Below are 15,372 nucleotides of genomic sequence, written 5' to 3' on the forward strand. Positions count from 1 at the left end.
CAACATGCAAAACAGAAGGGTTTTTTGGCTGTGTGCTGCACACACACTAATGCACTATAGTACATGCAGTACAAACACAAACTATCACTTTTTCATTTTGGCCATACACACTCTCCCACACACACTAATGCACACTTCTGTAGCGCAAGCCAAGTCTCCATACTGCTGGCTCCTCGCAGAGGAATGCCCACCTCTAACTTGGATCAAAGGACTAAGCTAAAAACCTCTGGCCAGACACACACACACACACACACACACACACACACACACAATACACACATACAGTACAGTACTTCCTGTCTATTCCTGGATGAGATCAAAAAGGGTCTTTTTAGCTCTGAGCCTATGGCATAAATCACCATACGCAGACAAGTGTGCACAAACACACACTCACACGCACACATAGCCACCCTCTCAAACACCTGTGGCACATCAAACACATCAAGCTGAGAACACACACCTGCAGCAGAGTAAAGTCCTTGGACTGAACAAGTAAATCATGCTGCTCTAATATACACACAATGACTCCTGCACCTTTACTCAACCCCACCTGACCTCAGTAATATTCCGTGACTACCGATTCACTATGCAAAGATGTCATTCAAATAGCGTGATAGCCCCACCACAATGAAAACATACACAAACAAATAAAGAGCCTCAGCCAGGTGCATTGGATGCGGGGAGCACTGGAGGGGGTGGTGTGTGTGTGTGTGTGTGTGTGTGTGTGTGTGTTAGTGTTCACATCCTGTGAATGACTATAGCCAAAACTGAAAGCAAAAAGGCAAAGTGAGAGACAGAGCAAAAAAAAAGAGGCAGGGAGATAAAGACAGAGAAAGTGCAAGCAACACAATGAGAGACAGCCTGGGGTATGATCCACTGGAAGGTTGCCAGTTTGAATCCAAATACTGACTGAAACATTCTCGATGAAGGAAAGAGAGTCACTTTCCTCACCCTGCTGTGAGAGGCTGCTCTTGAGCCTTCAACTAATCTAGTGCTGCCACTAAATGACTGGCAGTACAAGGCTGGGGTTTTACAGGCATTTCCCAGGTGTGAGGAGAGAGCGAGAGAGAGAGTGAGTGTGTCTCTCTGATGTATCTCCAGCCACCTGCAATTTTATTTTCACCAGTTGTTCCTGTAAATAGGAATCTGTTTGTAGATTGCCTTGTGTATGTCACAGGAACTTGACATCTGTGGTTTTGTGGTGCTGAAATGGTTGTTATCTTTTGGGGTTCCATAAATCCAGATTTACAAGATTCTAAACTGAGATGATACTCTTATATTAAATATTATCTTCATACAGGGTATGAGTTATAATGTGTGGGGAAATGACATATTTAAGTTACATGTCATTTTTATTTTTTAAAACAGAGGGCGTGTAAATATGTCCACAGAACAAACCCCTTGTTATTATTTCTATAACTACTTTATTCATTTGTTCCACATGTATGTATATAGGGCACATTTCTCAAACAATATACAGCACTTGTGTAATCTAGGGCTGCTCAATTATGGCAAAAATCATAATCACAATTATTTTGGTCAACACTGAAATCACCATTATTTACCACGATTACTCACTGACTTTGTAAGCATGTTGAATTTATTGAACATTAAAAAAACAGTTGAACTTTACTTTCCCTTAATATTTTTACCATTGAGCTTCATTTAATTCCTCAATTTAATTATTACTGAGTTGCTTTTCATAATGAGTCCTTAATTGATGACTGTGTTGTGGTGGATGTCAATAGGGTTGTCCTCTTCTCCTTTTGTTTTTTCTTATTTAGTCATAGGCCACTTTGTGTTTAAACCTAAGACGATTAAAAAGATTTGACACATTGCCATGTGGTGCAGGCACCACTGTGTAGCAAATCTTGCATTTTATTCTTTTTTGCTCCACGTCGGATGCCTCGTATCCAAACAACGGAATTTGTTCTGCCTAATTTGTTCTCCAAACGCTGTTGCTCTTCTTCCGTCCATCTTTCCTTCCTGATACAACCTGCCTCACTGGTAGTATCTGCAAGTGTTGAGCTTAGGCTGAGTGAAGGAGGGGCGAAAATGCGCATGCACGTGGCATTCAAGGCACAACACAAAATAAGGGTACATTTGCAGAACGTAATGTGGAAAAATAATTGTTTTTTCTCGATTACATTGTTTTTGTAAATGTTGGGAGCCGAAATTGAAATTGAAATTCAATTACTTGCACAGCCCTAGTGTATTCTAAGCATCAGCAAGAAAATACTTCAGCACAGCATGCAACTACTTCAATAACCTAACTGCAATATTATGGGTTGTCACTGACTGCAGGGATACTAATTACAAAGCAAATTTCCTTTCTTATGTGTAGCCTGCTGTGTGTGAAATCTGCTTAACCATATCTGCTTACAATGAATTAATAATGTACAAGACTTTCTGATTATAAGTACATCTATTCAGATTCAGTTAATGATATACTATATCAGCTCCACCCCACCAGTAAATCTAATGCAAAACCACAACGTGATCGCGACAGTTTGGTGTTATGGTGCCCATTCTTATCCTTATTTTCTTGTTTCAGACAGGAGGGAATGGTTATGGAAAGTGTATGCAAAAGAAAGAAATGAAGCAATAGCTTTTCAATGAGGTCTGATGAAAAGGATTTTTGTTCAGAAGCAGCAGACTGTAGCACAGCTAGAGTTAAATGATGCTACTGATGAAGGATAAAAAAATAAATTAAAAAAAAGGTGTTTCCTCATGAACATAAATTAAAATATGTTAAAATGGTATAGGTCCAGTGTGAAGGATTTAGGGTGATATTTTGGCAGAAATTGAATATAATATAACAACAGGGTTTTCTTTAGAGTGTAATCAAATGAAAACAATGTTTATTGTGTTTTCTTAACCTTCATTATGTTGTGAGGGGTCTCATCCCATCTCTCTTTTCACCAAGGTGTCCTTGGGCTGAAAATATTGAAGACCCCTGATTTAGAGCAATCATAAAAATGCAATAACTGTACTCAAGTATCTGAAATCACTATTCATACTTAAACATCTGCTAACATCTATTTCACTACTACGTTGTCTAACCTTGGGGAGGAAGGAAAGGATGGCTCTCATGGTTTATGTTTTCCTAAAAAATATGTGGATAAACATGTCATATTTCATATAATTATGGAACATAAAGTAAAAAGCCTACAGCATCTGGGGCAAAGTAAGTTTCACAAACATTTTTCACATGTGGAACCCATGTAATTGTTGCCCTGATTAGATATTTATCATCATGCAGATGTCCTTTTTAGTGCCATTTGGCTATATACAATTTTGCAGCACTTATTGCTATCACTGAGTTCAAAGGTTCTAATACCATTAGGCCCCATAAAATTTACTACATATGATCAAACTGTCACTGTGGCTCTTGGTTTCATGTATTAGTTCTTGTCTCATCCCCCCTCTGGCTGCAGCTTGTTTCAAAATACTGAAAATACTTGGAAAAAGACATTACTATTCATCGCATATGGGTTATCTTGAAAACAAAGAACAAAGCAGGGATGCGAGATAAAAATATTCTCACAAACAGGAATATGTTTTGTCAACATGCATGTTTTGTTTGACATTTTTAAATATACATACTCTAAACCCCTTTTACATTTGACAAGGTTTTCTGTTACTGTGCTTTACTTTTTTTACTTGCACTTTTAGTTCACTTGCTTTTCTTGTCTTTTTATTTGATGCTGTCGGAAGAAAATGCCTAAAGGTCTCAAGAAGAAAAAGTCATCCAAAAATAAAATTCCACAACCAATTCAAAAAATCAATAGAGGGCTGCTAGTCAAGGCTGTTGGGTGCCTCTCTTTTCATAGCATCGGCACCTTTGACAAGTTTTCTAAGGATGATATTTAGATGGAGATATTGTGGCTTTACTTTTGGTGGGCTCTTATGTTGGCCATCTTTATGAACAGTCTCTGACATAGACAGATACCAGAACAGTATTAATGCAACACTTGAGTGAATTTACAGAGCTGATATCTATGTGCAAATATCTAAGCTGACTTTTTTAAAAAAAAAAAAAAAAAACTTTAATATAACCTGTGCTAATTCATGTAAGTTATAAAACTTTTAAGCAATATTTAAAGAACTGTTTCAATTCATTGTTTTCTGTTTCTATGAGGGTGTGAGTGCAGTGATTGTTTTTTTAACTACAGTCTGTATTTATGTAAGCTGCTAGGCAAGCACATCGTCAGTCCTCAACAGTGAAAATAACTTTTCTTCAGACTACAACTCCCTGTAGCCATTCTGCTTTCACAATAGCCAGAGGTCTTATTAAATTAGAGTGTAACCCTACAGCAACAGCTACAAAGTCTTGTTTTGACTCCTCCTGACTCAGGAATAAGATCCCTGTTTAGCAAATTCAAACAATAAATTATTACATTACTTTGGGCACAGTGATAGCCCTCAGGCAAACTGTACAAAACCTGCGTTTGTAGGTCACCATCCTGTTTAATTCAACAAATTAAGATGTATCTGTTTAACATTAAAGCCAAATGTCAGATGTTCCACATTATGAAATACAACACTGTTTTCAGGTTCAGACCAGGAGAGAGCATGTTCCTCTGCTGCAGTGAATTCATTTATTTGGTTCTTTCGGGCACTTCATTTAAGCTGTTCAGAGCTGTTGCCTGTTCCTCCACAAAACAACTATTGTACTATTTACATGTATAAAATACAGAAACAAAGTAGCAAATCCTCACATCCAAGAGGCAAGTGTTTGTTATTTTGGTTTGAAAAGTGACAACAATTATCAAAATAGTTGCCGACTAATTTCCTAGCTACCAGCTCAATGTCTGAGCTCCTAAAGAAGTATTTCACTGCAGGAAAAATAACTTATTTTTAATAAAACTAGAATGTCTATGCAGTAGAAAGATGCAAATACTTTTGAAATTGGTGCCACATGACCAGAGAAAACAGAGGAAAGGGACATTTTTGCGAAAGAGGGAGAAAGCCAACAACTACCAGAATGCACTGCACCACACCAGAACAATAAACACTCCCGCTGGTGGGTGATGCAATGCATCCCCGTCCATTGGAAACAACAGCAGCTGGTCGGAAAGAGACAATCTTGTATTACAGCTAAACAGTAAACTAAAATATGTTACGTTTTTTTTCACTGTGAGCTGCCCACTCTTTGTTTGCAAACTCTTACATTACAGCTAGATACAGCACTAAATTATGTTACATAAAAGATTTTCAGGCCAGAAATAGGCAGTGCAGTAACATAATCCTAATATATATTTGATCAGCACTGCCTTGTACCTTTGGATCGGATTTCAGTGAGAGGGAGAAAGAGAGGCGGGTTTGTCTCTTGATCTGCTTGTATACTCTTTGTGTCTTTTGTGGCAGCATGGGTGGCGGGCAACATGAAAATACTGAAGTACAGCCTGTAGTTTTGAGGAGCAGCCCACAGAGCCAGCGAAATTCTGCCGGATGATGTGTTTTATATCAATTTGGATCATCCAGGGAAGTTCTGATGGATGGGGGAAGAGAGAGATCTGGGCACTGGTTAGACGAAGGGAAGTTGACCACAGGTTATTTACACAAACTAATCAAGTTGTTTTGATATAAAGCTGGCTGAAAATTGGCAAAGTATCTCTTTAACACAAATCCCCCCATGAATGTCAGCCATCCATGTCTACGAGGTACATGTACATGACTACACCTGATGATGGGTGGACACTACATTTTGTCACAACCTTTACTTTTATAACCATGTCAGGAAAAACACTAAATGCCAGCATCATATATTTTAACTTTACCTGCACTTCAGTTTGCAAACAAAAGTTCTGAATGTGTGTGCACACTTGCATTTATCTTGTGGTTTGTCTGCCAATCTCGATATCTGTCTGTCAGTCTTTTTGCTTTGTGATGTCTTGCAGTTCAGTCAATCAATAGAGTTCATGTTTTGCAAGCGCTCTGCTTTATTTGGATGTCTCGCTGTAGAACCATCTTGAAAAGTACAAGATAAGCTTTTGTGCTAAACCCCCCCCACCCCCCCTCCCCTCGCTCCTCACACACGTACAGACAGCGGATCAATAGCAACCTCCTCCCCCATCTTACATAATAAACACCAAGGCCTAAACAGCAAAACAGCCTCCATTCCACCTGTGTGGCCTGCAGCAATAGTTTTTTTGTCCCTTATGGGGACACAAGAAGCGAAGAAAGAATGAGAAACCAAAAAGGAGAGGAGCGAAACCAAAAGAACAAACACAAAAAAATGAAGAGCAAAAAGAAGCAAGACAGAGAGGGAGGCGGGGGGAGACCGAAGTGTATCCCACTTGGCTCATATTTCAAAGCTCTGAAGGATGTTTTTGAGGAAAACTCCTATAAAAAATGCATCTTTTCGCAAAGATGGGATCCCATTCAAACTGGGCAGAAGCACACATGTGAAGATACTTCACACATTTTGTTGGAAATTATATCTTAACCATATAATTATAAAGAATATTATGTGCCTTGAACTGACCATCGTCACAGTAACACTGATGGAGTGGAAACATGATCCAGCTGACTCCTTAATGGCCTTACCGACAAAACTTACAAGCTCTCGAAAAAAAGTCATATAAACTACTGTGTGAACAAAAGTAGATTGGATAGATGCACCTGCTGTACTCTACTTTGTACACACACACCACTTCTTTCTCTTTCTCTTTCTCACTCACACACACACACCCACACACACAATGAGAGGTGATTATTTTCCATCAGGAGACTGTGGCTGCTTCTCTATAGCTGCCACATCTTCTGCTGTGTGAAGAAAACACTTAGGACTGATAGAGGGTTAGCTTCAACCTCACACACACATACACACGGCAGAACCACATACTGTATGTAGTCCACACACAGGGACAGGTAGACATACACACACACACTGTCCCTCCCAAACACACAGACAGCTACACTCACAGAGCGTTAAGTGTCAGGTGGCTGTGGACGTGTGGTGATTTGTTCCTCCTGACAGACAGGAAATAAGGGAGTCGACCAGGGACCTCACTTCCTCTTAGACCTGACTAACCTGACGTCTATCACACACACCCCCTACACACACAATCACTGTCCTCGCCTGCATCGCTTGCTCTCCTTCTCTAATACACATGCACACACACGCACAATCCGTCAGACAGCAAAGTCTCTCCTGAGGCCTCCGAAATTGAAGCTACTTGAAGGTGGGATTAAATTTGTGTCTGTGGGCAAAGACACGAACATGTGTATAACTGTTTTTGTAACAAGCAGTGAATTTACGGTTTAAAAATACATCAAAATCCTCAGGTTGCATGCAAAAGTAATGGAGCGTGCCACAATACTTCTGATGTCAAACTGCCTTTAATACAAATTGCTTTACAACTGTTCTAAAAATATTGTTTTTTATGAGCTCCAAGCAAACGTTGCCAAGTGAGACTATCAAATAAGCTAAGATAAGCTTTTATTGATCTCTGAAAAGGAAATTCAGGTGTTACAGCAGCACAAAGACAGAAAGAAGTGCAGATAAATAGATAAGTAAAACATAAGAATACTTAAAATAAGAGGTATGTATAACTCGTATACAAGTAGGACTGAAAATATGAACTATACAAGAGCAATTCAAGACAAAGCCATGGAAGATCAAAAAAAAGAGTATGTGAGAGGTGGAAAAGTCAGTAAGGTTGTGCAGCGTGGACTACCGTTATCAGTTAGACGAGGCTTCTCATTTATCTTCTCCTCATTAGAAATTGGTTAAAGCAAATTTTCCATGTCTGCTTTGACACTGATGAGAGAGAAGTACTTTGTGGTTGTGTGCACATGAGTAAAGCTGCATGCTAGTCTGTTTGATTTGGGTTTTGACATCATGCTCAGAAGCCCACAGCCCACCATCCAAATGTCCTATCAGTGACCTCAATTCACTTAAGCATGCCCATTGGTCCAATCAGCATCAAGCTCTGGCTTAACTGAGCCAATGACATGTGTCATATCAAACCTAATCACACTGATAGATCCTCTAAGTGGGTCGGGAAGTCTTTGCTTGGCCTAGTTGAAGAAAACTTTTAAATTCATGGTAAGAAACTAGACTTAAAGAGGCAGTTCACTGATATAAGACAGGTTCTCTCATAAAACTAGACAATGTATGCAGTAAAAAGACCCAAATACTTTTGAAATTGGTGCTAAATGATCAGAGAAAAAAGAGAAAACGGACTGTGGTACTCACTTTTGCTCAAGAGGAAGAAAATATACAACTACTAGAATGCACAGCTCTACACCTCACCAATGAACAGTCCTGCTGGTGGGTGACTTAATGCGAACTCGTCCGTTTAACACAATGGTCGTCGGCAGGTAACAACATTTGAGGGGAGAAATATGCAACAAAATAACATCATTTTGGTTTTGTATTTCATCAGTGCTGCTTAGTTTTACTATTTGAGCTTAGTTTTATAAGCTTTCGTTTTCACTTTGCAAGAAGTAGTATTGCTATTTTTAATAAAGATGTAGGCAGTGCAGTAACAGAATCTTGGTTTATATTCGATCAACACTTCCTAGTTTTACTGTTTGATCAGATTTCGGTTCAAATTTGCGAGACAGAGAAAGATAAAAAGAGAGAGAAAGGGGTGGGTCAGTCACTTGATCTAGCTCTAAACTTTCTGTGTTCAAGGAGGCAGGCTAAACGAAAAGGCAGATGTAGCAGTTTAAGCCAGTAGTTTAAGCAACAGCCCAAGAGTCACTAAAACTCCACAGAATTATGTCTTTTGCATCAATTTGTGTAATTGAGCAGTTTTGCTGGGGGTGGAGGATGAGAAAGGGAGATCTAGACACTGGCTAGATTGAGGGAAGTTTACCATGGTTCATCTACATATAATATCCACACTGTTTTGATACAAAGCTGGTTGAAAGTCAGCTTAGTATCCCTTTAAGTGAGAGCCCTAAAAAGTGTGACCTGCAGTTTACATTTTAGACAAGAAAGAAGTGCAATGGTTTTACAGCTCAGATGCTCGAGCTACATTTTAATGCAATTACCTTGGGCAAGGTCAGCAATAATGACGACCAGCAGTATTTTTTCATTACATTTTGGCTACTTATCGACCATTATCATTATCCGCATTAGCAACTGGGACAAAATCATTCTCCACGTAATACAAACCTAATGGTGCATATTGCTGTTGTTATGTGAACCCCTACTGACTTTGAACATTTCCAATTGTAATTGTCAGTGGAAGTATTATGTTGTCCTCTGTGATTTGGGTTTCAAAAAATGTTTGAAAATCATGTTGGAAATCTCCAAAACACACAGCAGCCCAAGTGACACAAGTATATTTTAGGTAAATCCTGAACAACTGGCAAAATATTGAGGTAGTCTGGACTCTGTCTGTTATTGATATAGAATATGAAGTACATTTTTAAACAAACCTTATGTGAACAATCCTTGACTTCAGTGAGAATAGGGATACTTAACTTGCTGTGCATGTGGGGTCAATTTGCAAAAGGACAGGAGGCCAGGGGCCAGTGGCACCAGCACAATACATTTTTCTTGGATTTTAGGATGTTTCCCAGATTTTAGGACTTTTCTTAGACTTTCAAATGTTTCTAGGATTTTAGGACATTACTTGGACTTTCGAATGTTTCCAGGATTTTAGGAAATTTATCAGATTTTAGGACATTTCTAGGACTTCCATGTGTCTCTTAGGATTTTTGGATGTTTCCAGGCTTTCAGGCTGTTTTCAGGATTTTAGGACGTTTCTAGGATTTTAGTACATTTTTCTTAAGATTACTTTTTGGGGTTTTTAATCCCTTTAATGGTAGGACAGATTAAGAATGAAAGGGGGAGAGAGAGGGGATGACATGCAATTTCCAGTGTGAATTATGCTGTTCTTTATTTTGAATTAAAAAATGATTGGGGGACCACCCGGCACCCTATCAGAGGCCAGATTTGGTCCATGGGCTGCAACCTGAGTATCACTGGTGTAGATTGAGGCTCTGTCTGTATTTATGTTGAAATTGTGAATCAGTCAAACAGCTGTGGAACAGAACCCACTCAGTGACAGGGAGGCAGTGGGGGGGGGGCACAGGCATAAGTTATGAATAAGGAAGGGAGGGTTGAGAGAGGAGCAGATGAGAGGGGGAGGAAAGAGGGGAGGAAGGGGAGAGACAGTAAAATGCTGCCGTCACTTAAACTCTAAAATGAAAGATCGATGAGCTTATTTAAATGTGCTCCCAGAGACGAGAGTTGGCTCATATAAAGCCTCACATTTATGAGGAGGGGTGTGGGCATCGATTGACTGAGAGAAAGAGAGAGTGAAAGAGGGAGAGGGACAGAGGGGGAGGAGGGAGAGAGAGGGGCGGGGAGAGATCAGGAGGATCAACCTTGGCTCATGAATTTCATCCTTTTCCTCCTAAAATAAAACGTTCTAATAAATGCTGGGGATAGAAGGGTCGGAACCTGGAAAATCTACAGCCTTCGATTGGCCGCCTGGCACAGCTTATCAAATCAATAACCCCACCCCCCTCCACCTTCACCACCACCAACTCCCTCCCACATCTGTTTCACTAATTTCCGATTCACCCCCTACACTCAGTGCATACGCATATACAAACACAACTCCTACACTATAAAATCTGACAAGTTGATTTTACTTAAAAAAATAGAAAACCGATTGCGTTGAAAATGTAAGTAAATATAACTACTAGTCTTTAATTGTGTGAAATTGTTGTAATTCAAAAATGATATGATGATAAAATGATAAGTTTACTGAGCTATATATCTTTTAGGCATTGACAGTATCCCTGTATTATGGTATACCAGGGTAGACAGGAATTCCAACAGTGTGATTTTATTTACTGTCAGAAATATGATCCCTTATCTTCCTGTTAACTTCATATTGGAGAGGCTGTATTGAGGATGTTTTGCATGCAGTGCGCATCATGTGCCCTGGAGGTTATGCCCAAGCCACACTGCATACGTGAGCAGTGTGTGTTCACATTGGTAGCATTTGTTGTTGCGCTGCTGCACACTGATACCGTCATATACCGTGCACCTCGATGAAAAATCAGGAAATTACATACCACCCAAGCCTAAAATCTGTATTCTGCCCGTTGCATACTCGTCAATCACATTTGTACTTTTTTAAACTTAAAGATCTCCTAACTTCATCATTGGCAAACTCCTCTTTGTTATGATCATGTCAGACTAACTTGGTTTCCAGAAGTTGCTACCACTTAGAAAGAACAAGGTATTTTCATTTGTCATTTTTAAGGTGCAGCAACTTCACAAAATTAAGTAAATACAGCTAAATTTTGAGTAAACTTAGCAATTAAATAGAAAGTTAACATAACGTAAGATTGATAGTTACATTTACTTTCCTTTTTCAAACCGGTTTCCAGGATTATTTTTAGTAAAATCAACTTGTCAGATTTTACAGTGTGCCAGCCATCCAGATTGTGCAGCAGGGCACCCCCGCCCCTTCAGCCAAGACAGCTGGAAGGAGCTGGTGTGTCTGAGGGTGGGGAATGGGGGGGTGTGGTAACTTTGGTTGTGGTGCTGAGCCCTTGACATTAGAAGAAGGACACAAGGAGCTGACTCTGCATCCACACCATCCCTCCTGTCTCCCACCTTCTCCTCAACACCTTGGAGGGGGAGGAAGAGGGAGAGTGTGAGGACTGGGAAAAGAAGGGAGAGGAGAGCAACTTTTGACACACACAGAGGTGTTGTCATACCGTCATCATCGATTGAACTGCAGACACAGCTTTCTGAGTGGTAAGCACAGTGCACCGCATTCCTTCTCTAACCCCCCCACCCCATTTCTTTTTTCACCCCCCCTTTCCCTTTCCCCTCTCCCTCCTTCTCCTCTTCACCACGCTGCCTCCCTCCTCCGGACTTTCTCTCCGTCCTCATTCCTTCCTTCTCTATCTTCCTGCACTTAAACAGCACGGTACACACATTCTCTATGCGTTCACAAATAGTTCACCCCCACCTCTGACACATATGCACAGACATTCCTAAGACCCCTCCTCCGCATGACCCCAGAGTCTCAGCCTTACATTCAGCCCACAACGCCATCTGTGACCCAGAGAAAACTGTGTGCCGCCACCAGCCTGACCTTTTCTGTGCTTTTGTTTTGGCACTCTGACATGATCCCATGAGGTACATGCACACATACAAAAGGCACACACATGCACACAGATATTAACAGCTCCCTCTCTATAGCTGCAAAAGAAAAAAATAGCACGCCATCACACAATTTCCACTGACATCTTTTGGTCATGACACAGTGAACCACGAGTCACACATTAATCTGGACACCTGCCAGCACAACAAGGGTCAAAACTGGACCAATAGGAGGCAACTTAACCCTGTGTAACCTGGTTGGAAATCAGTTTTCTTGTGCTGCCTTCAAATGCTATTCACAAACTGTTTTACCCTTTTAAACCCGAGTAAATTGGTTTGATATATTTGAAAAACACGGGGGAAAACGTAATGACCAACTTGGCAAGAAATGTCCCACAAACTGCAAGAAATTAGTCAAAGGTGACAAAGAAAATGATGTGAAAATTAACTGAAAATAGTTTTACAAAAGGGATGACAGCTATTATAGAATTATCAAAAAACTATGGAAAAATGTCCAGAAAGCTTTATTTATAATCATAATAATTAGGTTTAAAGATTATTTTATGAAGAAAAAAAATCTACATGTATTTTTTAATTTTCTGCATTTTTTTTGCATTTCTATCTGTTTTTAACTTTTATTTTTTATGTCCATCTATTTATTTATTGCATATTTTCAGTCATTTTCTTCCAACTTTTCACTAATTTCTTGCTATTTTGTGGACCATGTGTTGTTAAGATGCCCACTGTCGTCTTTCCGTGTTTTTAAAAGAAATAAAATCAATTTGCTCAGTTTTCAAGGGGTTAAACGAAAACACTATGTGCAGCTGCATGTGTCTGTCTATGTGTTTGTGCTTTTGTGCCAAATCAAGAGCTGTAGTTAAGCAGGTCATTGACTAAGATGGGGATTATCAATGCTTGGAAACTGTAACACCCCTCCCATAAACATCCTCAATACCTTAATCCTGCAATCATCATCCTGCATAATAATAACAATAATATACACATGCACTGTAGTACATGCCTCCCCCCACAAACAGTTACTTAATTTGGAGAAAAACATTTTTGTTTGCCTTATAAAACCAGCCTTGTCTGTGTTACACTCCTGCGAGGACACGTCCAAACTAATGGGCAAACTGTTATTCTTGGTGTAATAAATCACACCCTTGTTTCAAGTTTAGGAGTCATCATCTGACTTTCCTCCTGTTCACAGTAGTCCCAGTGACAAATGAGTCTGTCAGTAAGTGTTTTCACGCAATACACTTTGCACAATGCCACCCTTTGAACACCTAATGTATGAATGGATCTACAGATCAATATGAATATTTCTTAGTACATCATGTGATATTTGACTCCTGGGACTAAAGCTCTTACCTTGGCCATGCAACATGTGGCAGCTGCTGCCGAGAAGGAGCAAGAGGAAAAGAGGCGGACACCGGCTCCCACTCCGGGCCGTCCCTGTCCCCATCATCATCATCATCCCTGCAGCGGGTCTCTCCACACGCTCCGCGGACCCCTCGGGGCAGCAAATCCCTGGTTTCATCATGCGGGAGAGGGGACCAATAGTGTGCTTTGCTGCTGCAACTCTCTCTGTCCTGCGCACGTAAGGGAAGAAGTCCGGGCGGAGAGAGGACCGGGCTCCGGGCTCTGCGCTCCCGGTGAAGCGAAGCTCAGAGCTCCGGGAGTTCACCGCTGTCAACGCAGACAAGCTCCCCGCTCTGACTCTCCTGCTCCGGTGTCCAAAACTCAGCAGGCGGCGGGAGGAGAAAGCAAAGGGGGGTCGCCTCAGTAGCTGAAAGACTTTCCCTCACTCTCTCACGGTGTAACGACACGGTTATCTGTGTCTGCTGTGGCGGAGTCCGTGTGTTTCTGCGCCCGGCGATACCTCATTTTCATTTGGATTGATCCGAGCAAGGAATTAATACATTTGAGTGTGTTTTATCGGCTTATTCTCTGCTATCGACCTCAAATCCGCGCTTGTTTTGGTGTCTTCACCGGGGATTTGTCCCGCGGATCATTTGGCTGTTTAGATTAACACAGAAGCGATAAAACACGTAAATTATCCAACCATGCTTTTGTGTGTGTGTGCTCTAAAAATCAATCCAGTAATTGATTTTGCTGGTTTTGAGTGCACACAACTCTCCTTTTCCCCGCAAGTATGGTGATGGAGAAGCTGCCGTCTGTTTCATCTGAAGTTAGAAATCCACTCTCCCAGAAGGGGTACTCTTCCCTCGAATACAAGATAGGCTAACTTGCCGGGGCATCGGATTACACGGAAAAATTACACAACAGGTTAGCCAAAAAAAATGAAAACGCTTTACAAGTTTCCCGACAGAGAGCTTTCTGTCCTACCTTTACTGCACCGGTTCAGAGGAGTTAGCTCGAGCCAAAAAGTAACAGTCGGCTTCAACTGGGAAAAAAACGGCCGTTACAGAGACGTTACTCTCACTGCCGCTACTGCGACACTGGAGCCTCTCGCTCTTTATCCAGAGTCTTCAACGGTCCTCCAAAAAAAAAGTCCACCCGAAGCTTAATTTCAAAAACGCCTTATCGTTATCCGTTCACACTCACGGGAGTTTTTGTCAACAGTTACCGGCGTTGTGGCCGTTTTGCTCCGTCACTCGGCACCCTGTTGAGGCTTGGGGAGCCGACTGAGGCGATGCGTCTCCCTCAACTGAACACCTGCCACCCTCCTCGACACACCAAGGGGAGAGAGAGGGCTCTTGTTTCGCCCTCTTCAGCTGCTCTTTCGGTCTTCTGCGAAAGCACACTTAAGAATTTCACGGTCTGAATTTACTTTTTTTTCACTAATATTCCCGTTTCTTTGCTCGGTGTCTCCGTTAATCTCCCCCTCGATCTATCCCAAACTCAAAAAACTAAACTTCCATTCACTATCATCCGTCGCCCCTGATTGGTCGAGCCGATAGCTCCCGCTGTTCCTATTGGACAGCCCGAACCAAGGGGCGGGAAGTAATGCCAGCACTGAGAGCGTGGTGGACGGCGCCCCCAAACCCTTCAACACACAGAAACGTGTCTGGAGGAAGTTTTGAGACATTTTTCCTCAAAATATGGCCAACCAGTCATCCATTCAAAGTTTTTAAAGGCGTCACATTTTTTTTATTATACATTACTTACACCAGAGAATGTGTGCGTCTAAGTAGTAGTAAGAGACTGCAGCAGGCTACACTCAGAAGGATAAAGCTTAGGGCAGGGATACTCAATTTGTTGTGCTTTTGGGGGGGGGGGCTTTTGCAAAATTACAGAAGGCCAAGGGTCTGTAG

General features: G+C 41.1%; 1 protein-coding gene across 1 annotated transcript in view; it reads right to left on the minus strand.

Annotated features, from left to right (window-relative positions):
- LOC121942083 (protein sidekick-1-like) overlaps nucleotides 1-14,947 on the minus strand; it is a 269,452-nt gene extending 254,505 nt beyond the window's left edge. Inside the window, exon 1 of the mRNA XM_042485177.2 lies at nucleotides 13,466-14,947. Within this exon, the coding sequence (XP_042341111.2) occupies nucleotides 13,466-13,637 (172 nt within the window). The 5' untranslated portion in view covers nucleotides 13,638-14,947. The remainder of the gene's footprint in view (nucleotides 1-13,465) is intronic.
- Nucleotides 14,948-15,372: the final 425 nt, after the last annotated feature.

This window comes from Plectropomus leopardus, chromosome 3, assembly GCF_026936395.1.
Source record: "Plectropomus leopardus strain MGB_pleo_1.0 chromosome 3, ASM2693639v1, whole genome shotgun sequence".
NCBI lineage: Eukaryota > Metazoa > Chordata > Actinopteri > Perciformes > Serranidae > Plectropomus > Plectropomus leopardus.